We start from the raw sequence: 26,664 nt of genomic DNA on the forward strand, positions 1-26,664 counted from the left end.
ACGGTGGGGATGGTGTTCTTGGGGTCATAGGCAGCATTCCTCCTCCTCCAAACACGGCGAGTTGAGTTGATGCCAAAGAGCTCCATTTTGGTCTCATCTGACCACAACACTTTCACCCAGTTGTCCTCTGAATCATTCAGATATTCATTGGCAAACTTCAGACGGGCATGTATATGTGCTTTCTTGAGCAGGGGGACCTTGCGGGCACTGCAGGATTTCAGTCCTTCACGGCGTAGTGTGTTACCAATTGTTTTCTTGGTGACTATGGTCCCAGCTGCCTTGAGATCACTGACAAGATCCTCCCGTGTAGTTCTGGGCTGATTCCTCACCGTTCTCATGATCATTGCAACTCCACGAGGTGATATCTTGCATGGAGCCCCAGGCCGAGGGAGATTGACAGTTCTTTTGTGTTTCTTCCATTTGAGAATAATCGCACCAACTGTTGTCACCTTCTCACCAAGCTGCTTGGCAATGATCTTGTAGCCCATTGCAGCCTTGTGTAGGTCTACAATCTTGTCCCTGACATCCTTGGAGAGCTCTTTGGTCTTGGCCATGGTGGAGAGTTTGGAATCTGATTGATTGCTTCTGTGGACAGGTGTCTTTTATACAGGTAACAAGCTGAGAATAGGAGCACTCCCTTTAAGAGTGTGCGCCTAATCTCAGCTCGCTACCTGTATAAAGACACCTGGGAGCCAGAAATGTTTCTGATTGAGAGGGCGTCAAATACTTATTTCCCTCATTAAAATGCAAATCAATTTCTAACATTTTTGGCATGCGTTTTTCTGGATTTTCTTGTTGTTATTCTGTCTCTCACTGTTCAAATAAACCTACCATTAAAATTATAGACTGCTCATTTCTTTGTCAGTGGGCAAACGTACAAAATCAGCAGGCGATCAAATACTTTTTTCCCTCACTGTATGCCTCGTGCTTGTGTGTGCGCGTGTACCCTAGGGAGTTTTAAGTGCCGCGCAGCTCTCCGCTGTATTTTCGGGTCGTACAGCGCGTTCTTCAGCACGGGGACCGACGTTTTGTACGCATTTCAGTCAGTCATCTTAGATCGGTCAACCGATGGCACCTGGTTCTGTCCCATGCCCTCCTGCCAGTGGGCGTTCCGACACTTCACGTGGCCTTAAAGTGGTCTTACATAGCCTGGCACAAGCCCCGTGGTGACATCTCCACCACTTAGTGGCGAATGGCAGTTGCTGTTATGTTGAACTTCTTTCGCACAGTACATAGCCAACCATACTAATCGAAGGTGCGTGCTCCACTTGCATGTGCTCAATAATTGACTTTAAAAAAATCTACACACGTAGAGAACCGCAGAGCTTGGGCAATTGTTGGCATCGGCTCACCGTGTGGCTGCCTTCCCGCTTGGCTGCGATTCCTCCTCACGCCTCCGAGCAAATGCTGTGTGGCGTGTTACACGATGAAATTTTTCTTTCTACTTCTTCTTCGCCTTCTTCAGGAATTTAATTCAGACGTTTCGCTCCATGTGCTGGGAGCTTATTCAGGGGACTTTCATTCAGACATGGAGTGGAATTCAGTTCCTGACAAGAGTTCCAGCACGAAGAGGGAAATGAAGTGGTTGATCTCGCTCGCCGATGTTTTCGGGGCGCACCGCGCAAGTTCAGAACGTTTTCGGACGTTGCGATCCACCTTCTTTCGAGCCTTTGCTTTATTGTAATTTTGTTGCTACCAATTGCAATCCCCTTGCTCCATTCAAGTCATGCAATGAGACGTACGCATTTCCGTTTGAGATGTGCGTAGCTTAGCAGTGCATCGTGCCGTGCCAGAGAAGGCTCTGCGAAGATGAGATTACAGAACGGAGATCTAAAGTCCCTTCAAGAGGCCCCTTTAAGCCACGCTCTGGCCGCTCTTTTAATATTCCCTGCAACAAGTGTTCGGCGCATCGAAATCAAACCAACATTGTCAATTGTTGTAGATAATGTAAACTGATTTTGGTGACAACGGGCATTTAATTATTTGTGTTGTACAGTCATCATTGGTAACCAGGCTAAGACCATCAACTCGTTACACTTCAGATACCGGTTTAACCATGGGCAGATGAAACTTGGATATGAAAGCGAGGGGATCTCAACGACGCCAACTTGACGCTCTGACCCCTCTGGCATTTGAATTTTAACACGAAACCTGGGTCTTGAATCTTCATGAACTCTGACCTGATTCTGTTTAAATAACCAGGGCGGCAACTGTCGACGGATTCCAAACGCGAACCTCGGCAACAAGTTGGTGAACTCGCTTCCGCTGGACCACGGTCACCGCCCATCATTTCCTCACCGTCACGGTGAATCCTACAAGCATGCATTACGGCATCACCGTAGTTTGGGTCGATTCATATTACCAAGTGACAAAAAAAATGCATCGATTCACTTATTCAAATTGCTTCTTGCGCTCACGATCCCAATGCTTCAAATCGTCACAACCCCAATCGCCGGGTTTGGGCTGTGACGGTAGACTCGTTAAGACGGCCTTTACTTTGCGCACGCGGGGTGGAGGGGGGGGTGGAGGGGGTGCGGAGGAGAGGCTGGGCAAGTGCAGCTAACGTCGTCACTTCCACGTTCCCAATGGGGGCACCCCACCCACGGCTGCCAGAGGCACGGGAGGAAATGTGCCATCAATCATCTCCCGCTGCCGTGACGGCTTATTGGACGGCCCCAAACTCGAGAGAAAACTTTCGCGCACGTCCGTCCCAAAATTCCCCGCACGGTTACTCAAGGCTGCTGCCGTGCAGGGCGGAGATGCGACCAAAACAGCGGAGGTTTGTGGTTAGATACCTGGCAGTCGCACCTCCCCGTCCCCCCTCCCCACCCCCCGCCGATCAATATTGCGGGCATGTTAGCGGTAAATACGTGGTAATGTGCAATTTATAGTGGACGTTAAAGATCCGGTGATGTTTTTTGAAGAAAAAAATAAGTAGGTGCCGTGTGTGCCGGCGATACGGTCCAAATTTGCGCTAATTAAAAAAATGTACTCAACTTCCTTGAATAAGGCCAGATAGCATCAATGGCACCTACGGGCAGACTATACCCATCTGTCAAACATGGCACCTTCGCGATAGCATTGCACTACAAGAATGGCAAGAATGTATCAAATAGTAATTATTATTCAATTCGTATTCCTCAAGACGCTCCCAGCACATGGGGCGAAATTACACATCATGCGGAACAAAACAAAAAAGACTTTGGAGGATCGTACGCATTTTAAAAACCAGGGTGACTGCAAGGTGAGCCCTTGCTCATAAGTTCTTGGCTGGCATTGAAAAATAAAATGTTTTGCAATTCTTACAACCGATGCGACGGTTTACAGTCGGCGGTTTCTGCACCGTGCACGCAAATTCCCAGCGTTTTTCGTACACTACGCGAGACGCGATCAACATCGCAGCTGATGGCGGAACAGATAACGTAAACAGCGCACGACCTTCCTGTTTCTTAATGGATAAGGAGCTAAATTCATTGTTTTTGCTTTAATCGCTCGCAGATAAGGGGTGGCACAGATTGGCTTTTCACCGGGGGGGGGGGGGGGGGGTGGCAAAACAACTCGCGAAATCCATACTTGCGGCGATGAGTTTGCGAAAAATTTGCGTGCGATATTTTCCCGGGCTCTGTGACCCAAATCACCGAGAATGCATCCGTTCCGATTGCGTCACATCTCGGAAATCCAATCAAGTTTGAGCCTGGACCGTGCTTGGATGGGTGCTGTAGGCTGCTGCGGGTCTACGTTGTTGTCAGCAGAGGGAGGTGCAGCAAAACTAACAGTTGTATGTATGTATGATGTAGCCAACCGTGCTAATTGGAGGTGCGGGAGAAAAAGGGTGTGCTGTACTATGCTCGAATGTAGATATTCCCCGCCTCACTCAAACCCTGCATTGACCAGCGTGGTAAAAGTACGGTATCATAACCCCCACGAGCCGCACAGCGTTTGGGAGTCCCTCATTCAGCAGTGGACAAATAACCCCTCGGACCTGCTAATGCACGTTTGTGTTAGCTGGAATTTTTAGATGGTTGGTGCATTTGGCAAACGTAGAGATTTGGCGCTCAACACTGGGACCCCCTCAGCGGGAGTTTTTTCCAGAAATGAAGGAATTTTTTTCGTGCTATTGAGCATCAAACAACGTTTTGGTGGTGGTGGCGGCGTGAAAATGCTCCACACGTTACCGAATGCACGTGTCGAACCCTTTTGTCAAGCCACCGTTGGATGAGGGCCTCCCCACGCCAGTGATGGGTCGTGGGGGTTGTTTGACCATGCTTCACCATGCTTGTCAGTGTGCGTGGTGTGTGCTCGCAGAGGCATTATAGATAGGCGGAGCTATTAACGTTCCGAACAATGCCAACCAGTTGCAATTGTTTGACATTTGTGCAATACCAAAAATTATAATAATTTACGGCCCTTTGTTGAATCCACTTCTGAAGGAAGTCCTCTCCCAAAGTGAATTTCCAAAGATGTGAAATATAGGGCTGGCATTGAAAACACGAACACAATTTACATCGAGGCTGATTCCATTCACAGATACCCCACTGCCCACTGATATTTAATGACTCTCTTACTTTTCTTCTCAACAGCTGATTGAATATTCTGTGATCGACAGCTCCATATCTTTACAGAGGATGGTGCTAAAATATTGAACATGTGTATTGAAATTGCATACCTGCCAACCCCTATTAACAGTGTCCTACCTTATTACAGACCAATTCAGAGCTTATTGGTCACCCCGTGCCCCTTATAAAATCTCAACGTTCATCCTACAAAGTCCCATCGCAAGGGAGAAACACAAACAAATTGACCTTTTTTTGTGCCCGTATTGAAACGGCTGTATGCCGTATGGACCTTAAAATTTAATTTCCCTGTACAAGAATACGGGTAACCCGTATGAGTTGACAGGTATGAGATTGATGGAGGCGATTATTTTAGTCAACAAATTATTAGTTTTTTTCTGCTGTTGCTTTGGGTAGTGGTGTACAAATGTACAAACAACGACAAACAACAGCAACAAGAACTCACTCAACACATTTGTCAATAATGCTGCAGGCCTTCAATGGAAAAAAATGGGTAGCAGGCGACGTTTCAGGTAATGGACCTTCTTCAAGCACAAGGGCCATTTCCTGAAAAGTCACCTGTGATGTCTTTTTGCATTTAAGGCCGCAGCATTATAGACAAATGTATTGAGTTGTTGTTAAAATTATTATTGTTGTTATTCTTCGAGTGGGCTATTTATAAATGGATTACCATGTGTTTTTTTTTGTTGTAACAGATGAATGCAGCAAACTGAAAATTGCACCGAATCCCTTTGACGTTTGTGGTGGTTACGGCTTGCCAATGTATATTTACATTCTCACCAAATTGTTGTTTTCCTTTGGCAGAATATGGCAGACCCCCCCCCCCAACCCCTCATTTAAAAATAAATAAATGTTTAAAGAAATAAAGGGAAAAAATCCGGGTATAAGATTTTCCCCACTCGCCCCTCCCCCCTAACTCCCACCAACTATATTAATTGCGGCGACTTGCACGCACAACTGTGCGAGTCAGCCTCCGCCACATCCTTGCACAGAGGCTCTTAAACCGTGGGTGGGGTGCATGCCCCCCCCCACCCATCCCCGAGCGCCACGGATACCGTGCAGGATACATTTAGAGTGTGCGCAAAGAACGTCAACGGGAATCGGGTAGGGTAAGGGGAGGGTGTTGAGGATCGGTGATCTTGATGGGGGTCTGGCACACCAGGTCTGCCACGCCAAGAATTGGGCTGGTGTTCGGGTCAATCCATATCCACCCAAAACTCATATGACATCATGACATCTCAGCCGTCAAGCAGGGTTAGGGGTCTGGCCAGTGCTTAGGGGAATACCACGCATTACAGGTGCTACAGGCAGTGGGGCTAATCGCGTGCAGCCGAGGACAGTGCCACGAAATACATTTCTGCACTATGCTAAGCTCCACTGACCAGAGCGGTAAAGTACGGTAAAATAACCACCATGAGCCGCATAGCGTTGCGAGGCCATCATCCAGCAGTGGATAGACAAAGGGGGCTACGTATGCACATGTGCTCAGGTTTATGAGCACGTGCCAAACACGAGTTAATGCAATTGACCATGCATCCCTATGGCCAGGTCTGCTAGAAAGGAGTCTCGGGCTCTCAGCGAGGCGTTTTTCCTGGACGAATCAAGGACACGGCCGTTGTTATTATTGTTATTTGTCATTGTTGTTGATGTTGTTGTTATTACGCATGCGACCGACCCTCACTTGGAGAGTGGAGATAACAGGTGCGGGACGACCCACCTTGCTGTCCCAGTTCTTGTTGAGGTAGTAGATGCACGTGACGCAGCGGCCGTCCCCGTTGGGGTTGTCTACGTGGCGAACGTAGCCGGCACCTTTCCCTGGGTAACAGGCCACCATGGCCTGGCGACAAGGGGACACACACACACACACGGCAACTGCAGCATTCCATCACTGACCGCCAACGTTTACGGTCACGGAAACAACCGCGCGACTTGCGTGCAAGTGTTACGATTGTTACGGAAGAGGGCATTCAAACACGCCGTCTTTAACTGTCCTACGTTTAATCTTGGAACGCCGAAAGGTCACGGTGTCAACGTATGTGCGTACGTATGTTGAACTTATTTCGCACCGTACGTAGCCAACCGTACTCATTGGAGGTGCGGTCAACGCATCATGTCTACAGGATCTCGGCTAGTTCATTGGGAGTTACGTCCGTCGGCACGTGACTACACACGTCTCTACTCCTTCACAGCGTGTGACGTACACAAGCGTCAACGCGTACACCCGTCTCGACTAGATCAACGCGTGTGACGTAGGCAGCACAGCTTGGCTTCTGCAGTTGAAAAAAAACCAAGCTGGGTCCGAGGCTGGGTAACGGCCTCGGCGTGATTCGGTTGCAGTGGAAAAAGAGGCGGCAACTGGCCTAGCAAAGAGCTACTACGCTGTGGCCTACATCAGGGCCACTCTGGTGTTTTTGCAGGAGGCCATATCAGGTGAAAATGCCAAAGAGTCAGTGTGTCGTGAAGCTCCCCCGCACGCTCTGCCTATTGGGCAGAGCGTGCGGGCGATATTCAGCCGGCTAAATGAGGCGTGCACCCTCAGCGCTACGAAAAGAAAACAACGGGCAGAAAAATAAAAAAATCAACAACGATGTGCCAGTATCATCGTGGTCTGCGTCAAAGCCTAAAGCCTAATGCCTCATGCGACATCCTGCTGGGCATGAGTGAAATGCATAGAGGATAATCATATTTCAGTCTCTTGTTCGGTTCAAACATGTTTCCCTCCCGTTTTATTCCACTTGTAATATTCGGTGTCATGAGGTGACGCGGCTATTCGGAACTCTCCCAGAGCAGTGGCATCATCAGCCTGTGGGCCGGAGAACAGCCCATGGAAGGAAATATCACAGAACTACTGCTGAACCTCCAATGACCCACTGAGTTTGGCGCATATTCCCACCCACACCTGCAGAAGATGTGCCATTATGTGACCATCAGGGCAATATTTTTTTTAATTCTCACAACTTCATTGAGTAAAAAAACCGAATGAAATGCGATGGCTTTTTCAACAGCTTTTTTTTACCAATCTCATCCACTCAATTGGCATCACATAACGGTTTACATATTACGATCCTATAACCTACGCAAGTTGACCGTAAATAGTTTGAATGCACACGATGCGGTGCATGTGTCTACAGTGAGTGAAATAAAAGATTACGAATCAATTGTTTATTGACATTGTTACCGAGCCGCGTGAGTTTTTGTTTACAAATGTCCAGCCCTCCCTTGAAAAAGAACGCTTTACGAGTTTTACAAGTTGGCCATGCAGAGAACTGGAGATTAGAATGTACTATTTCTTTATCCTCCAGGCTGCAGAGTGAGTGCCAGAGGTTGGTTAAGAGACCATGTCATTGCTTATGAACATGGTAAATGTAAGGCCCTTTAAAAATAGACCTTTTTTCAAGGCACGTAAATATTTACATGTTATTGTTTTTGATCTTGACCAAGCGGCTCAGCCGTTAAAGTTAGCCGCTTTTGCAATCGGAAGGTCCGTGAGTTCAATTCTCAGTTGGGGTCTATAAAAATAAGTCAACAGTGGTTGCCCTTTAGGTAGACTCTGCCCCGTCCTAGAAATGTGGAATTACCACCAATGGTTTAGGGCTGTAAACGTACGAGCACCGTGTCAACGCTCAATTGAGCGTGCGATCGCTCCGACGTTAACTTTTGTTTTTTTTACGTACAAGGCCCGTCCGTCAGTCCACTGCTGGAAATTGACCTCTCCACACTGTGAGGGTCGCGGGGGTTGTTTGACCGTACAAGGACTCCTCTACTTACGAACGAGTTAGGTTCCAGAGGTCCGTTCGTAAGTCGATTTGTTCCTAAGTCCAACTTTACTCCTGTCGATTCCAAACGTGTTGTACGGCATGTACAGTACTACTATACTACATTATACACTACTGTACTATATTATATACTACTACACTACAGTACAGAGACTCCTCTACTTATGAACGAGTTAAGTTCCCAAGGTCTGTTAGCAAGTCGATTTGTTCCCAAGTCCAACTTTACCCCTGTCCATTCCAAACATGTTGTACGGCACGTACACTAAACACAGGGAATGGCTCTAAAAGTTACGTCATCTCCTGTAGATGCCACTGGTTCTTCACGTTCTGCAGATGTAGATGAACTTACGACTCTCGGTCCAAACAAGCAACTGGACATACGGACGGGTTTGTCCTTATCTTTGAAAGTTCGTAAGTAGAGAAGTCCCTGTACTTGACTATGCTGGTCAATACAAGCAGGTGCAGGTGGAGAGCACAGAAAACACAGCACAATTATGGACTTTGCTGCTCGCTAAGTTCGCCCTGGCAGCCAATGACAACCTGGCATGCAAGGTGGTCACCAATAGAACCACTATCCAGGCTCAACTATGCTTAGCTTTATAGCTCTGATGAGATAAGGTACATTCGGGGTGATTTGGTAAGGAATGTTAATGTTATAAACGGGGCAGAATACACGTCCTTCCATTAGCACGTAGGTGATTTATGCTATTATGCAATATGTAAAAATTCCGTTGACGACCGAATGTACCACGCACTTGCCATGGATTCATCCCCAGATAATACATTACAGCACTGTTGCAATTATGTTGGATTAAAAAATCTCTTTCTGACAAACTAATCATTTTCAACTGTGCAGTCGGTCAACCACACACTCGATCACGATAAAATAACTGTCAATTTGGGGGAACGTCATCAGTGGTTTTCCTATAGATATTCTCACCCTCGACATAGGAATGTGGAGTTTTTACACCACTGGTTCTGGGTTGTAAACAGGAGATGCGCACTGCCTCGAGCTTGTTTTGAGCGGAAACTGCTCTTTTTTTTGGTGACGCTGATGTTGTTTTAAGGTACCACACATCCCGAAGACTCCGAGCTCACTGTGGCATCCGCCCTGCCCCCTCATCTCTGACTCCACCTCTAGCCCTGCCCGCCCTGCCCCTCCCCAAGATATTTCATATCTTGATGTCCTTAATAACCTCCAATTAAGTGAAAAATGGGCGACTCTCAATTGAGTCCCTCTTTGCTGTGTAGGGTTTCGTGGTAGTGCCAAGAAGCTCTTCGATGTATGTTCGGCACGGCGTCTGATAGGATGGGGATGGTTTAGTTTTATTTGTATGTGCTTATGTGATTGTTTACCTTTTTTGTACTTTGTACTCCTACCATGTTTTTGTATTGTTTGTTGTCATAATTTTTTTCAAATCTGTGAAAAAGAGCTTCATAGTTCATCGGATTCCTCCAGTATAAATATTATTCCGATTCTGTTTTGCTCCACGTGCTCAGAGAGCTTCTTAAATTTTCCTGACGTTTTCGCTCCACGTATGTAGTGTGTAGAAAGCTTTTTTCCGCAGTGCACGTAGCCAACCGTGCTAATCGGAGGTGTGGGAGAAGGACAACTACACCATGAAAAGCACTTTCAAAGAAATGAGTTATCAATCTAAATAATTTAAAAGTGCACAGTTCCAGTCGCTTAGCAATATCGGAAGGAAGAGCGTTCCAGATGGCCACAGAAGCGCATCTGAAAGCGCGCGATTGCTGTACATATAAGCAATTCCAAATTGCTCGTCTCCCTAGGACAGGCCAAGAGTGCAACAGGAGTCGTCTCAAAGTGGAAGCCAAAGAGAGGCTCTGCTTTACGTTTGTGGGACCCCCATCGTGGTAGCAGAGTTGGTGACGGTAAAGGTGCAGGCCTGCAATTGCTGCTGCCGGAAGGGCGTCCGCCAACGAGTGCGAGCACTAGAGGGCCACTCATGCGGTTACTGGGCAGACGTCTCGGAATCAAACCCAGGCTGCTCGACCTTTATAAGGCAATGAAATAACTTAACCAGCGTGAGCCAGCACACTCCCAACCTGCCCTCCCTCCCTCGCTCGCACCTCCCCCATCACACGAGTATTCACACGAGTATTCACACGCGTGCAATCGTCATGCCAAATTCCGTCACCCGAAAATAGTACACGGCGAATCGCATGGCCTGAAAGTGCCTACGTGAACGCGAGCACCTCTCCTCGGGCTAAGGGTACTGCTTATCTCTCTCCTCCCAGTGACAGAAATTCCTCGGCGCTGAGATCTCATCAGCGAACGCTGATAAGTCCGATGGCCGGTTGCATACAAAAATATAACAGCTGAAGTGGAATGTCTCCGTAGTTTGCCAGTGATGATGTCTTATGGCGAGATGTTAACTCCTTCGCCTGGTATACGGGAAGTCGTGGGTTCAATCCCAACTGACGATGCCTGTATATTTGGAGTTTGCATGTTCTCCCCGTGGTTGCTTGGATTTTTCTCCGAGTCCTCCAGTTTTTCCCTCCATATTTTGAGGCATCCCTTTACAGTATGTAACTTGTTTGAATTTCCACATAAAGTCAACATGTTGAGCTTTCATTTGTGGCCAGGTTGCTTGTGAAAAAGAGCTAGACAGCTTAGTGGGCCTTACCTGGTAAAACTATTTTCAATAGATATAACTACAAAAAAACTCCTTAAGATTCCATCAACGTATTACTGGCATCCAGGTACCCAATGCAAATGACAATATTTTTGATTTCTCAAAGTGACTGGTGTTTTTGCTCCTATTGCTATTTTCTTTCGTTGCTGGGGTTTATTTTCTTTGTTTTGCTTTCGTCATTCCGATGACCCAGGTCACTCTTGCAAATGAGACCATTCCTGATCTGAATGCATGTTGAACTTCTTTCGCACCGTACGTAGCCAACCGTGCAGGGGAAGGACAATCGGAATTGCATGGGAAGGACAAACTGAACACATAAAGCAGTTCTAAATAAATTCGTTTTCTATCTAAATTAAAAAAAGTGCATAGCTGCAGTGGCATCCTAATATCGGAAAGAGCATTCCAGACGGCCGCAGAAGCGCATCTGAAAGCGCGCGATGCGGTGACAATCTTTGTTTGATGATTAGCCAAAAGCCGCTGCTGCGAGGATCGAAGTTTTGCTTGATCTCACCTGGTTAAACAAGATAAACTTGTACATCATGGGACCTCCTTTGCCAGTACCAACATATAAGAATAGGTTTTTGCCTTTTTTCTGGCAACAAAACTGAAACCTTTTTACGAGGAATCATGTCTGCAAAGGGCGTCCTCTGGTCAAACACCGTTTGAGACGAGGCTCAAAAGAAAGCTGTCTCTCTGGTGTGGACCAAGCAGTTTCAAGGACAATGAACATATTATCAGAGTGTGTTTTTTGTTTGCATTCTGACCACAAGTATTGTGGTTACTACAGACGTGATTCCTCGTAAAAAGGTGCCAGAAAAAAGGGGGAAAAGCCTATTCTTGTAAGATAAACTTGACTTGATACTCTTTGGTTCTTTCAAGATTATTTCAACATTGACTTGATACTCTGGCACCGTGTCAGCCACGCCAGCGGGGCCGGTTAACGCCACGACATCGCACCAGCCTATTGCTCGACAAACTCCACAGAGTAAAGGGAAAACAGAGAGGACGATTCTGACCAATCGCCCAGGATGCACCCGATCTTGCCGGACCTACGAAGCAAAGCAGGGCGGAGCCTGGACACTGCTTACAAGATTAACCACCCCACAAGTCAGGGCACTATAAAGCTGCTGCCGTGCAACGTGGTGGGCAGCAGAGTGCGGTGCAGAAAAATCCGCTGTTGTACTGTACTCCTGTGCTGCCACGACTATCATTGCCTGCCAACCATTCACCAAACCACACTGACAAACGTGGCGAATTACGGTGAAATTACCCCCACGGCTTGTATGACCGTCAGGAGGCCATCACCGAGCAGCACATTTACAAAAGCGGTTGTACAAATACAGTGAGGGAAAAAAGTATTTGATCGCCTACTGATTTTGTACGTTTGCCCACTGACAAAGAAATGATCAGTCTATAATTTTAATGGTAGGTTTATTTGAACAGTGAGAGACAGAATAACAAGAAAATCCAGAAAAACGCATGTCAAAAATGTTATAAATTGATTTGCATTTTAATGAGGGAAATAAGTATTTGACCCCCTCTCAATCAGAAAGATTTCTGGCTCCCAGGTGTCTTTTATACAGGTAACGAGCTGAGATTAGGAGCACACTCTTAAAGGGAGTGCTCCTAATCTCAGCTTGTTACCTGTAAAAAAGACACCTGTCCACAGAAGCAATAAATCAATCAGATTCCAAACTCTCCACCACGGCCAAGACCAAAGAGCTCTCCAAGATGTCAGGGACAAGATAGTAGACCTACACAAGGCTGGAATGGGCTACAAGACCATTGCCAAGCAGCTTGGTGAGAAGGTGACAACAGTTGGTGCGATTATTCGCAAATGGAAGAAACACAAAAGAACTGTCAATCTCCCTCGGCCTGGCGCTCCATGCAAGATGTCACCTCGTGGAGTTGCAATGATCATGAGAACGGTGAGGAATCAGCCCAGAACTACACGGGAGGATCTTGTCAATGATCTCAAGGCAGCTGGGATCATAGTCACCAAGAAACACACTTCGCCGTGAAGGACTGAAATCCTGTAGCGCCCGCAAGGTCCCCCTGCTCAAGAAAGCACATATACATGCCCGTCTGAAGTTTGCCAATGAACATCTGAATGATTCAGAGGACAACTGGGTGAAAGTGTTGTGGTCAGATGAGACCAAAATGGAGCTCTTTAACATCAACTCAACTCGCCGTGTTTGGAGGAGGAGGAATGCTGCCTATGACCTCAAGAATACCATCCCCACCGTCAAACATGGAGGTGGAAACATTATGCTTTGGGGGTGTTTTTCTCCTAAGGGGACAGGACAACTTCACCGCATCAAAGGGACGATGGACGGGGCCATGCACCGTCAAATCTTTGGTGAGAACCTCCTTCCCTCAACCAGGACATTGAAAATGGGTCGTGGATGGGTATTCCAGCATGACAATGACCCAAAACACACGGCCAAGGCAACAAAGGAGTGGCTCAAGAAGAAGCACATTAACGTCCTGGAGTGGCCTAGCCAGTCTCCAGACCTTAATCCCATAGAAAATATGTGGAGGGAGCTGAAGGTTCGAGTTGACAAACATCAGCCTCGAAACCTTAATGACGTGGAGAAGATCTGCAAAGAGGAGTGGGACAAAATCCCTCCTGAGATGTGTGCAAAGCTGGTGGCCAACTACAAGAAACGTCTGACCTCTGTGATTGCCAACAAGGGTTTTGCCACCAAGTACTAAGTCATGTTTTGCAGAGGGGTCAAGTACTTATTTCCCTCATTAAAATGCAAATCAATTCATAACATTTTTGACATGCGTTTTTCTGGATTTTTGTTGTTGTTATTCTGTCTCTCACTGTTCAAATAGACCTACCATTAAAATTATAGACCGATAATTTCTTTGTTAGTGGGCAAACGTACAAAATCAGCAGGGGATCAAATACTTTTTTCCCTCACTGTATGCACACGGTGTATCCTGACCACAGTGGGATAAAGTGCCAAACTGCTCTTGAACAGCATGGAATGTGCTATCATTTAAAACTGCCATACATGCGAGCAGAAATTCCACTCACCTAAAATGTTGGTCCCAGAATGGGCGGCTTACTTAACCTAAAATCGAGAGTTAGTTAACCCTCTCATGCATCATCATCATCATCAGCCACAGTCAATCCAATGCTGATTGAAGGCCTCCTAAACCACCGCTACACCTCTCAATTTTCTGTGATGTTAAAAATCCACCCAAGCACAAATGTATTTCCTCACTCCATCTCTTCGCTGGACGCCCGCACGAATGCGTCCCATTGGCTGCCACTTAATTCTTATTCAAACTGCTCTTGAACGGCATCCCTCCTGTGCTGCGTAGGGTTTTAATAATCAATTGTCACATCACAATATCTGAACCTCCATCCTCACGACCCAAATCATGTTCTAATCCACTGGCATGAAACCTACAATCTTTACAACCAATGAGGATCGTCGCTAGGCGCTCGGTGCTTGCCCAACCTTTCGCCCACTCCACCAAACGGTGCGAACGTCTATCATAAAGCCCATCCAAAAAAAAAGTTTCGTCATGTTTCCCTGAAGCCCGGAATTTCAGTGCCCTATCTTTGTTTGGCCCTCACTGTTTAATTTAGTAACTTCCTTTCATATCTCCTTCTCTTGATTTTCCTTGAGATGGGCAATCTTACCATTGCTCAACCCCTGAATCCGTAGCTGGGGAGATTGGGTCCATTAGGCCATTGCTTTAAAGCCACCACAAGCCGTATTTACTGGAGTGGTTGGCACAAGAACTTGTTGATACTGGCGCTGTCTGTGCTAGCAAGATAAAAAAAAAATCTTCATCAACAGAGTTAGTGTCGTGGTGCGCTGGTTGGTGGCTCGTAGGACACTCCGTGGAAGCTACGTATTTCCCTCCGCGGATATCATCGGCTAACTAGAAGATCATATTGCTTTTCTCATGCCACAATTACCAGCATCATAATCAAGTTTAAAAAAAAATGTTTGTTTAACTTGGCCGATAGCTCAAAATAGGAGGACAATGTCTCATTTGCAGGGGTAGCCTGGGTTAACAAAATGACAAAAAGCAAAGCTAATAAACTACAGCAATTAAGCAAATATAAATCAGGACAAAAACAAATTGCGTCATGTGAGAAATCGCAAATATCGCAGAAACGAAGCAAGTCGGCCCAGGCATATTCATTTTAGACTGATCATAAAACAATTCCTAAATATGTGAAAGAAATAATAAACAGATATAGGGTGACTCTTGTATTAATATGTAAACAGACAGGAAATAAATCAATAGCAATTGCAAGTGAATCGTAACTATATTACCAGGATCACTGCAATATTATCCAGACAATAAGATGCTGCGGAAAGTAAGATGCACCCAAATTCGTTTTACGAACTTTGTCTCACACGCAACTGCTCGGTTGTAATACGCACCATACTTTATCACGCTGGCGAGTTGGGGATGGTGAATGGCCAGGACCGGTTCAGATATCGGTCACCACCCATGTAAGCCATGGCTGGGATTCAAACTCAGGTTGCCAGATTCGTAGCGCAGTGCGCTTACCACTGCCGCCATTGCTGCTCCCCCTACACCACAAAATATGAATTGAAAACATCAATCCTCAAACTACATGTTCAACGCATGTATTGTAGTTTAACACGTAGGCTTTCACGACCAATATTATCCATTAGAGGATTTTTTTTGTGAATTTCTCTACAACTCTGGTTGTCGCCTGGTGATGCTGGTTGTAATTACTGGCGAAACGTCGTACTCAAATAGTAAATGTTGTGTATTTACTCTCCAACACACCGGTGTGCTGAACTTGTAACAAATTGGCATGCTTTGATTATGTGACAAACATTACTAATTGGCTGTGTCGGGTGGTGGCGGGTTTAACAACGCATTTATATTTATGTGGTCTCACCCAATAAACCTCCATTATACATGCATTGTAAGCTTAATTATCCATATAACCCAAAGGATGTACACATTGTCACATTTCTAATACGCAGCAGTTAAGGACATAAAGACCCCACGAAATAACATGGATCAGTGCAGTAAAGCACAACTAGGATACAATACATGTGCTGGATCTAACAGTGGGATTAAGTGTGTGCTTGCAAAGTAAATATCTTGTAGCACTTGTTCCAGTTCTATAATAAGCAGAGCTCCTCACTCCTCGAGGGTCACCGGCTCAGTGGCCCACATTACCGCGGACGGAATAATTAAAGTGATAAAAACAGACATCGCAAGTCTCCGATCTGCTTTTTGTGGAGGTCAACTATAAACAGTAAAATTTGCATAGCCTAATTTACAAATGTGTTGGATTGTAGCGCTCCAGTGTGTTCTCGGGTTGTGCCCACGCGCTGTTCGGCATGACGTCCACACGCTCAATGAGCTCCAAGCAACACGGGAGTAAAACGTCGGACGTAGGGCCGAACAAACACGCGCTCGCTGCCAGACAACGTACCAGAGGGCCGTACAGGCCACGACCGCGAGAACCTTCGTGGTGGCACGTTCTGCGTCGCGCGCATTCACATTTCATCCGGGCCGACAATACCCCGGACAATCTAGCGTGGACCCGACTTTACACAGGAGAATTTCACAACGCTGCAAATAACCGTCGCACAGCGCCCCCCCCCCACCCCCCCCGCCCCCCCCGCCTGGCATTTTCTCTCGAGCCAAAAGAAAAAGCGGCAGTGGCCCCCCCCCGTATACCAGCCACGCCGTCTCTCCTCCTGCTCCTCGTGCGCGCGCGCGCTGGGATGAAACGCGCCGCTTTCCGCAGGAAACTCCCGCGAGTTTACAACGCGGACCGAGTTTCCCCCCGCGACCCCATTCCCCCGGCGCACCAAGGTCAGCAACACAAAAGGGGGGCGTCACGAGCGTGGCTGCCATCGCCGTGATAAACGGCCGCCACCTCCAGGTGGTGGTGGTGGTGGTGGTGTGGGCTCGAGCTTTCGGGTTGTTATTTTTTTTTTCCTTCCACCCATTTTTAGCCAAACGCGAAACGACAAAATCGTAGCATGCGCGCGCGCATGCACGCACGCATGCACGCGCGCGCGCCACGCTCTCCCGGCCATTGTTCGCTTGTCACCCAGATCTGCGCCAGTATCCGACACGAGCCGTAAGGAGCGCGTGTGCTGCTGCTGCTGCTGCTGGTGGTGGTGGCCGTTCCACCAGCAGCTTTCATCCGCTCCGCTCGTGACGCCATTGTTTCTGACGGTGTTGCTGACAATGTTAGCGCACGTAAGAGGAGCGCAAAGATGATTACAAACGAAGCGAGCACTTTAGTGGTTTGTGTAGTTAGCGCACTGCGTCGCAAATCCTGCAAAGCTGAGTTTGACTTCTGCCAATGGCCAGAGAGAATTGGTAGCTGAACCGGTCCTGGGGTAGCCTTCTTCACCAACCCACACTGGCCAGTGTGGTTAACTATGGTCACAGAACCTCCATGACTGGGCACGGCAAGCTGAGGCCTCCACAACTCATGGTTTTAGCCTGATGAGGCCGGTTGTAATTACCGGCGAAACTGCACGGTACGCGAATGGGAAAAAAATTTGTGGGTTTACTCTCTAACACACCGATGTGCCGAACTAGAAACGAATTGACTGTGAAGGGTGCCGGGTTTAACAACACATTTATATTTACGTGATCTAAACCAAAAACCTCGAATACAGACGATGTATTATGATGTATTATTATCCATGAATGTGTGAGTAATTCGGCCTATATTCCAGGAAGGTTCAAATTGGGATAATTGGCCAATTCCATATTCACAAGTGCTTGGCCTTACGTAACAGGAAACTGGAGGAGTACCCGGATAATACCCACGGGTACGAAGGAATAAAGCGCTCAAAACTCCACACAAATGCATTCAAGAATCCATTGCTGTCCTGCCATCTCCTGGCCACTTCACTTCCCAAACACTAGAATACACCTTTCTAGATTTAAAGCTTTCGTGACTGCTAGGATCCTAGAATACACCTGACATTCCCAGGCAGTCCCCCATCCACGTACCAACCAGACTCGACGCTGCTTCGCTATCAAAAGCTGCGATGTGATCGGGTGCGACCAGGGCGACATGGTCACACGCTTGATGGCCCATACTTCATCACACCACTCTGCAGCACAAACCAATGTAGAGATCTGGGCAGTTCCATTGCACGGCGTTCGCTTTCATTGCACTCATGCAGCCGGGGCAGTTAACCATCGACACAGACGGCCCTAAATGCATTAGTAAAAATTGACCGCGTGACTTAGTGGAAAATACAGATGTGATTTATGTTTGGTGTCATTATGGGGTTGGCGCGGGCTGTGTGGGTGGTGCAGTGGCTGTTGTAATATCCTCGCTTGGGTTCAAATTAGCGGAATATGCATGTGTGTGCGCACACACACACACGCCCTGCCTCATCGCGTTGTGTTTATTCATAACAGAGTTATATATTTTTAATTATTTCCAACTAAGGATGAGAGATATATCCATGGAACCTTTTTTTGCCAGTATCAAAATGATGGAAAAAAAAAGAATAGGCTTTATCTGGCAATAAAACAGGTGTGAACATGTTCAAACACCAAACAGACACCCATTGTAAGGCATCGGGACTGCATTAACCGCACGTACTTGTGGCAAAACATGTAAACAAACGTGTTCCAATAATATATGCATTGCGTGTGAAACCGATTGGCCTACACCGGAGAGAATTCTTCACGGCTTTGGTCTCACCTGTGTGATTTTTGTTTTTATCGCCAGACAAGGGTAAAACCATATTCTTATTTTTTCATCAAGGATGAAAGCACTTATGCGTTAACTTCATCCGTCCGCCATCAAACTGTGACGGTGCGCACAATACCCCACACGTACCCGATGGGTTGGTGTGACGAGGCCACCAAAACACGACGGAGAGAAGCCTGGGCAAACGCCAAATCCGAAACAAATACACACGGCTATTCCTGAAGCAGTCGAATGGGATTATCAAATCTCGACATCAATTTGTAATCTGTTGCAATCCCCAAAAATGCCGTACGAATGAGGAAGAAGATGGTCCAATGTGAAACGTAGAGTGTCGCATTGCTATTCGGGAGTCACCCTACCAATAACAAACCAAAGCGGTGCCCCACAACATGGAGACAAAAACGAGAGCACAGGGCAAGATTTGCAAAATGCGGAGATGCATTTTGCCTCAACGGCTTTCCGCTGGCCCTGATAATCTGCAGGCTTCCAACCTTCGAATCCAATACCTCCGAAGTCACGCACAAGCTGGGAAAGCGTGACAGAATCATTCAGTCTGCATAGTTTTTCCCGATGTGTCCTTATCTTTTTTTTATATCTATAAATGAATGTAATAGACAGGTGTTTTACAAAATTCAAGTCTTTGTTGTGAGTTTTCTTCACGATTCGATATTCAAAGAAACGAATTTTACACAGGCAAAACATCATGACCCACCCATCCACCTGCTTTGAGAAATATACAGTAACACAAATAAATGACAGAACTTTGTCAATACATTGCTGGATGAATATTTCACTATGCTGGTCATGATGGTTGGTAAAGGAGGATTACAGTCAGGATTTTGGGGGGGGTGGAAGGCACCCAGGGCCAGTTCAGATATCACTAGCCACTGATGTGAGCCGTGAATGGGAATCGATCTCAGGTCGCTGGGTTCATAGCGCAGTGCACGACGCAACTATGCCAATACACACAGAGCCCCTTACTCCCTGCTCTTTGAGAAACATGATTAATATCAGGCGTTCTTTAACACCCGCTTCACAAAAAAACAGCACACTTTACCAGCTCCATGCAATATACCAGGCCACAACAGAAAACGAAATGGCTCAGTTACTCACATACCGAACTTTCGTTGTTTTGAACTCTTCCCCCCCCCGCCCCCCCCGTCAGGAATGCTGCCATGGTGTCATGGTTAGCGCACTGAGACTCCAATCCAGAGAGTGCCAGTTAGCTTCCATCTCCCAGATTGGTTTCTTAAATCTCTCCACCTCTGTCAAACTCATCATCAGTACGAGTAGACCATGGTCGGTCAATTGGCAGGTCGCGTGTAGTTGAGTAAAGCGCGGTCGCTCCGACCTCTTCCAAGACGCCTGAAAAGCATGGAAGAGAAGGCCAAATTGATCCCCAAGAGGGGCTCTCTAGAGCTCCCTATCGTGGAAGCCCTTCTGCCGGCAGCGGCATGAACAAGAAATCGCAGGGGCTGCACCTTTATCCGACATCAGCGTGTGCAGACGCGATGTAAGGGGCGCTGTTGTGAAGGTGCCCGATGCCCCCCAGGGAGGCGCGAATGTTTGTGTTTTGCGGAGATCTCTGGCGTTGAGTGGGGGATGCTGGGCACACGTTCCAAGAGTTGAGGGACGCGTCGATTAAAGATAAACACGTTACACCATGCGCCTGTAATCACAAGAGGCAGAGTGATCCACACAGTTGAGCAGAGCTGAAGTGAATCAGCGACAGGGGCCACACAGAGAGATGGAATGCGTTCTCGTTTAAAAGCGCCACACGTGCAAGCAGAAATCCCATTCCCCTAAAATGTTGGAGCCCAGAATTGGCGGCTTATTTAACCTAACATCGAAGTTAACCCTCTCGTGTATCATCATCAGAAGCCACGGTCAATCCAATGCTGATCAAAGGCCTCCCAAAAACCAGCGCTACACCTCTAAAGTACCTGCGATGTAATAATCCACCGAGCACCCGCACAAAAATGTATTTGGTCACTCCATCTCCCTCGCTGGACGGCCTCTCAGCTGCTACCTCATTGTTATTCTTGACCACTGGCTATCGTCCCTTCGAGTGATGTCCTCTCATGCATACATTATATATATAAACTGGTGTAATGCTTATTCTTAGCTCTTTCGGCAAAGTCACGTTGAAGGGAAACAATAAAATATATATAAAACAATAAAAATTCTCACGACGTTTCGACCATAACACAGACGGTCATCATCAGGCGTGAAAAACCAACGGCAAGAAACATTTGTCGAAACGTCGTGAGAATTTTTTATTGTTTTATATATAATTAATTATTTACTTGTTTCCCTTCAACGTGACTTTACCGAAAGAGCTAAGAATATGAATTACTGCAGTCACGAAAGCTTTAAATCAATTTTTGGTGAAATGCTATTTTAGTATTCAAAAGAACCTTTATACGTATTGAAAAGTTTCATACAATTTTACAGCAGTCCACCACAGTGCACATGATTCACTTTATAAATTAACTCCATAATTCCTCTAAAGTGTCCTTTCCAGTTGCTTTTCCCCAACAAGTCCGTTTGTCCCCCGCATGCTACGCAGAGTCATCTATTTATTTCTAAATAACTAAAAAAATACAAGGGTTGAGAAGAGAATTTCACAATTCTTGCAACCTAGTACAATTAGCGTGGTGAACTATAGCCATGTTTTTTTTACCAAGGTCAAAAGTCAAAGGTTCAACGTAGTCCATCATTAACACAACAGGGCTATGGTTCCGTCCTGTGAGAATGAGCCATTACTGGACTCCTGGACGATGAAATTTACTCAAGTGCTGTGACTCGTGCGACTGACTTTTTAGGGTGCCAAAGGTGGTAAGCTGTTAACTCCCTCGCTTGGTATACAAGAGGTTGTGGGTTCAATCTCGACCCTGACGCTTGTATGTTTGGAGTTTGCATGTTCTCCCCGTGGTCGCGTGCATTTTTCTCTGGATCCTCCAGTTTTTCCCTCCACATTTGGAAACGCGTTTCCAGTTTTTGGCTGCGAGAAATTTCCACCACGTGATAAGCCACTTCGTTGAGCTATCAATTGTGGCCAGATCGCTTCTGGAAAAGAGCTTTATAAGTCAGTGGGTTTTGGTGAAATAAAAAATAGTTTATAGACTTACAGAGGGACAAATTAGGTTAATTGTAATGTAGATGATGGCAAGGAAATTGTAGCGTTGAACTAGTTAATATTCTTTCACATGAAAGGGGGTATCAAAACATAGTACTTAAGATCCTTCCAAAAACCCTACAATTCATTATAAATTCCTAATATTCCAGCAACCACTAGACACCACGAATGGAGAAGGAGATGTAAATATACCTTTGCTTTTAATACATTCATTGCCAAAGCATTTAAATATACACCAGCTATGTATTTCATAATTAGAGCTAAATTCATAAGTAGAGGTAAATTGTGTGACAATAAGCTGTACTCATCTTTTCCATTATCCTCGGCTTAGAAAAATCAAATTAACCACGTGCCATTTCACTTATTTTTGTGGTACTGCTCGATTTTTCAAATTCCCTCCCATCAGTCTCTACCCCCAAGTTCTTATATCCTTATTCAATTCTAGAAACATCTCAACTACTATCTATTGCACCATCGCTCGTGATGTTTGTTGCTGGCTACTTGGGCCTTTGGCCTGCCGTAACCATCCGTGAACATGACAAAGGGACGGGAATTCACAGTTCTTTCCCTTTATCCAGCCAAGCCAAAGACTTTCCAACATGTTTTGATGACTGTTAAAATAAGTGAATAACACGCTCATTTGTGGCCACACCAAAAACAAATTGCCTTAAATGGACGATTCACACTGCAGTTAAATGTTATAAACAGAAAATGGGATTTTAGGGCCATGGGCCAAATGCACTTTTCAACATACCATTAATGCACAGCAATATTCAGAAAAAAATACTTAAAGCAGGTGACACCCTCTAAATTATACGCGGGTGCCACTTATTCCTCTTGCATCTCCCCAAAGACAAAGACGAGGAAGAGCGGCGATTGCTCTCCCTTCCAACACCAGCACATTCACCGTGGTCACTAAGTGCCCAATTAAGTTATGCGTTTACTATGTGGTGGCTTTGTTAAGCACCCATCAATGCAGGCTAAGGTTCTTCTACCAAGTGTGAGCCACTGTGTCCCAGCATTTCACGGCCAGTGCGTCACCTCGCCCGTGTTCACCCTTGATGTAGATTAAGCACAATTATAAATAATTCCGTCTGACTGCCTAAGCGCAACCAGATGCAATGCGTGTGTATCCTAACATTTAAGTGTTCACCATCATCATCGTGGTCAGCCACGATCAAATCGACTTCTGGATGATCATCCCTAAGTCCCGTGGAGCTGCGATGCATAGCAAACCATCTGGAGCCTGCACAGGAGTTGATCTCATTGCTGCACGTCAGCAACGAATGTCCTCTCGGCAGCATTCTCTCCTTTGGCTGCCACATAGACGTTAGTCTTGACTACCAGCTATCACTTCTTCTTGCAATGTGTGCCCAAGGCCACCTATTTTTCCTAGTAGTCAGAATGTTTTTAACTTTTAAATAAATATTCTCTAACGCACGTGTACCTCCTATTATGGTTCAGATGTAATTCTGAAGCTTCTTTGCACACTTACAAGATTTCCTTATCTTTTTCGTCAACGTCCAAGATTACAATCCAATTTTCCCCAACAGTGGTGCAGCATTAACGTGATAGTAACCCAAATGATTATGTTTTACACTTAAGTGTATTTTTTTAATGTCCCACACCAAGGTAGATTTGATGTGACAAAGAGAATCCCTGAGACGTCACAGTTAAAGTTAGATGCCTCGAAAATCACAGGACTTTTTGCCAACGAGTATTACTTTTTTGCCCAAATGTATCTGGAGGAAGAAATGTTGATTCTCGGAGCTGCAATTTATGAAATTTGAGCGCAAAACCAAATTTTAAAGTTACGTGTTTCTTTGCCCAGTCACTGGATGCCGGAACACATCAATTTCCTGAGCTCAACAACCCCGTTTGGTCACAGGCGGCTGTAAATTGTATTTCAAAACGCAGGATTCTCAGCGATGTCGGCTCAGCGAATCTCTCAGGGCCGCGAGCGACCCCTCAGTTGAAACTTTGCTCGCAGCAACCGCCGTCTCACCTTGGTGCGTCCGTTGATGTTGTAGATCCCCAGGCGTCCGGCACAATGTCTGATCAGCTCGTCCATCTGCGACATCAGGTAGGCGATCTTCTCGCAGCCCGGCTCGCTCCCGCTGATCCACGCGATCTTATCGCCGCGGATCGCAGACGGCGGCGAAAGTGTCGCCCCGGCGATGACCGACGAGGAGGACGACGAGCTGGAGGACGAAGAGGACGAGGAGGCGGCAGAAGCGGGCGACGTTTCTGAGCCGCCCTTGGCCCGCGGCTGACCCACGAGCTGCCCGTCGCAGAACTTGCCGCTGCCGTGGAGCCGCTTGACCTCGGCGAGTATGGCGCTGCCCGTCTCCTCGCCCAGGAAGTCCTCCACCATGCAGATGCCGAGTTTCTCCATGCACGGCACCACGTAGGAGGCGGCGCGCTGAGCCATGCTGGGCCGCGCCGGCTGCCCGTTGGGGCCACGTCCGTTGCTCTTGCTCAGAGGTTCTGGTGTCGCACCCTTATCCGTCGCCGACGCCAGTGTCAGTGGCGCCGTTGCCTGGGCAGATGACACAAGACGGTGGCAAGCACAGCGGGTTAATGAGGCATGCGGCAACGCATCAAATCACTCATTAATATCGATTGTAAAGTTGATGACTAAACCCAGACACCCGGGTTATGTTCCTGGCCACGGCTAACATCAGTGGCAAGTGATATCAGAACCGGACCTGTCCTTCCCCCGTCCCCATTACCAACCCTGACCAACCAAAGCGGTGAAGTATGGTAAAAAAAAACACCATTACCAACCCGAATTAAAAATGGGCAAAATTAATATTCCTTAGAATTATTGTAAATTTGTATGCAAATGATTATTCACTTGAATTCCCACCCAGCTATCCGTGGTGTCAACTCCCCAACCATGCTCATATCCGGGTTCAAGACCTTAATTTTCCTACTACTGACCGCCTCCCTGTACAAAGTACATAGCATTTCCCTCGCTGAATGGGGTAGATGTGCTCCAAAAAAGAAAAGATGCACAAAGTAAAATAGCACGAGACAGATGCCTGCCGAGTAGTGCACACAGTATACACACAATGTTGTTGCATGTCCGAATGCACAGCAGCGTATGAGTGAATTCAAACCACGCGGAGCGAATTTTGGGTAGAAATATGTTCGCCGCAACTACGGCAAATTTCACAAACCCGAACCCACGCAAAGCTAGCTAAACCTCTATGCTCATTATATCTGGATCATATGGCATTGTATTACATTTGTATCATTAGGAGGCTTAATGGAGTGAAAAAAAACTGAACACACGGAACAAAAACAAGCGGCAATATAAATAAACCAAAAAAAATGCATTATTAAATGAAACCGCAATCGCCAAAGCGTAACAATTCATCAACCCACTGGTGTGTGCGGTGGCACGGGGGAGGGGTGGACTGTTATTGTTACATGTCCGATGGTTTGCAATGGTCACTGGGGCCCAAGTGTTTATTTAGCTAAACGTGGCATTTAAATTTGAAATGTATCTACTTTCCCAATATTTCTGTTCTTTCAAGAACGTTGGCACCGCAATAAACCAACCAGTTAAAGTAATGAAATGAGGCTCGACTTTTACACAGTATAATATAATATTACACAGTATATGCAATTTTAACAAAATGTGAGCGATAAATGGTTATCACAAACTATTGTTTTTAATAATTATTTCATAATATCCGGCCAGATGGCTCAGCAGTAGTGCGAGTGGCTTGCAAATGGAAGGTCAACAGTTCAAACCCTGGCTGGGGGATGACTCAGCCCATCATCCCTGGGTAGTTGATAAAAATGAGTTGCACTTTGTGGGGAAATCAACAGAGGTTGTCCTATGGATAGACTCGCCACAAACCATCGAAATGTAAAATTTCCATCACTGGCTCGGCTATAAACAATAGATGAGCACAACTTCAGTGCACATTTCAGAAAAAAATATCACCTTATATATTTTGACAAATAATTCGCCAAAACACAGCGGAGTGAACTCTCTCTGGCTCCGAGCGAGGTCACATCAGGTGAGCGTGGAAGGCGTTTTTTTTTAAAGCTGTCTGTAACTCAATCAGCGCTGCTGGACAAGGCAGACGTGGGTTATCTGGCATCGGTGGGCTTTCATTTTAACCACATCTGGTTTCGTTCACATGCACCCCCGCCGAGGCCACCCGTCCAAAGGTTAGATTTAGCACAGCGCTCAAAGTCATGGCCTGCTGTGCACAAATCACCCCGTATTAAGGTTCTAGCGGCAAGAATGGACACTATTGCATCATCGGCCATGATCAATCCACTGCTGGAGGAAGACCGCCCAAAGCTGCCACTGTTTCTCACGGTCCTGCGATTAAATAATCCACAAAGCATTCCTCACATGGACCCAGTTTCATCGCTCCATCTCCTTCGGTGGACGACCAGTCTGTCGTGTTCTATTGCTTGGCTGCCACTCCTTGATTAGTCCCTGACCCATCCGGCCATGCCCTCTTCTCAGGACACACCCCTGCCGGAGCTCACTCACTTTTTTTCTTCACAGTTTCAATTGTCGCGCAACGTTAACACTTTTGCAGACCTTTGCCATTCCACTGCTGGATGAAGACCACCCCACGGCGCGTTGGTCATGGGGGTTGTTTCACCCTACTTCACCCACGCTCGTCCCGTAAGAGTTAGTGAAGGAGAGAGACGACCCCAGGGCCGGTTCAGATATCACTCGCCTCCCGTGTTAGCCATGGCCTGGAATTGAACTCAGGTTTTAAGGTTCATTGTCCAGCAATCTAACCATTGCACCATTGCAACGACA

The 26,664-nt window shown here is 46.5% G+C and overlaps 1 protein-coding gene across 1 annotated transcript in view; it reads right to left on the bottom strand.

The window, feature by feature from the left end:
• LOC116953961 (egl nine homolog 1-like) overlaps window positions 1–26,664 on the bottom strand; it is a 45,346-nt gene that overhangs the window by 11,409 nt on the left and 7,273 nt on the right. Inside the window, exons 2-3 of the mRNA XM_032974304.2 lie at window positions 23,869–24,402; window positions 6,292–6,411 (exon numbers count right to left, since the gene is read on the bottom strand). Of these exons, the coding sequence (XP_032830195.2) occupies window positions 6,292–6,411; window positions 23,869–24,402 (654 nt within the window). The remainder of the gene's footprint in view (window positions 1–6,291; window positions 6,412–23,868; window positions 24,403–26,664) is intronic.

Source organism: Petromyzon marinus, chromosome 53 (genome assembly GCF_048934315.1).
Source record: "Petromyzon marinus isolate PM22_M1 ecotype Great Lakes invasive population chromosome 53, UKy_Petmar_22M1.pri1.0, whole genome shotgun sequence".
In the NCBI taxonomy this organism is placed as follows: domain Eukaryota; kingdom Metazoa; phylum Chordata; class Hyperoartia; order Petromyzontiformes; family Petromyzontidae; genus Petromyzon; species Petromyzon marinus.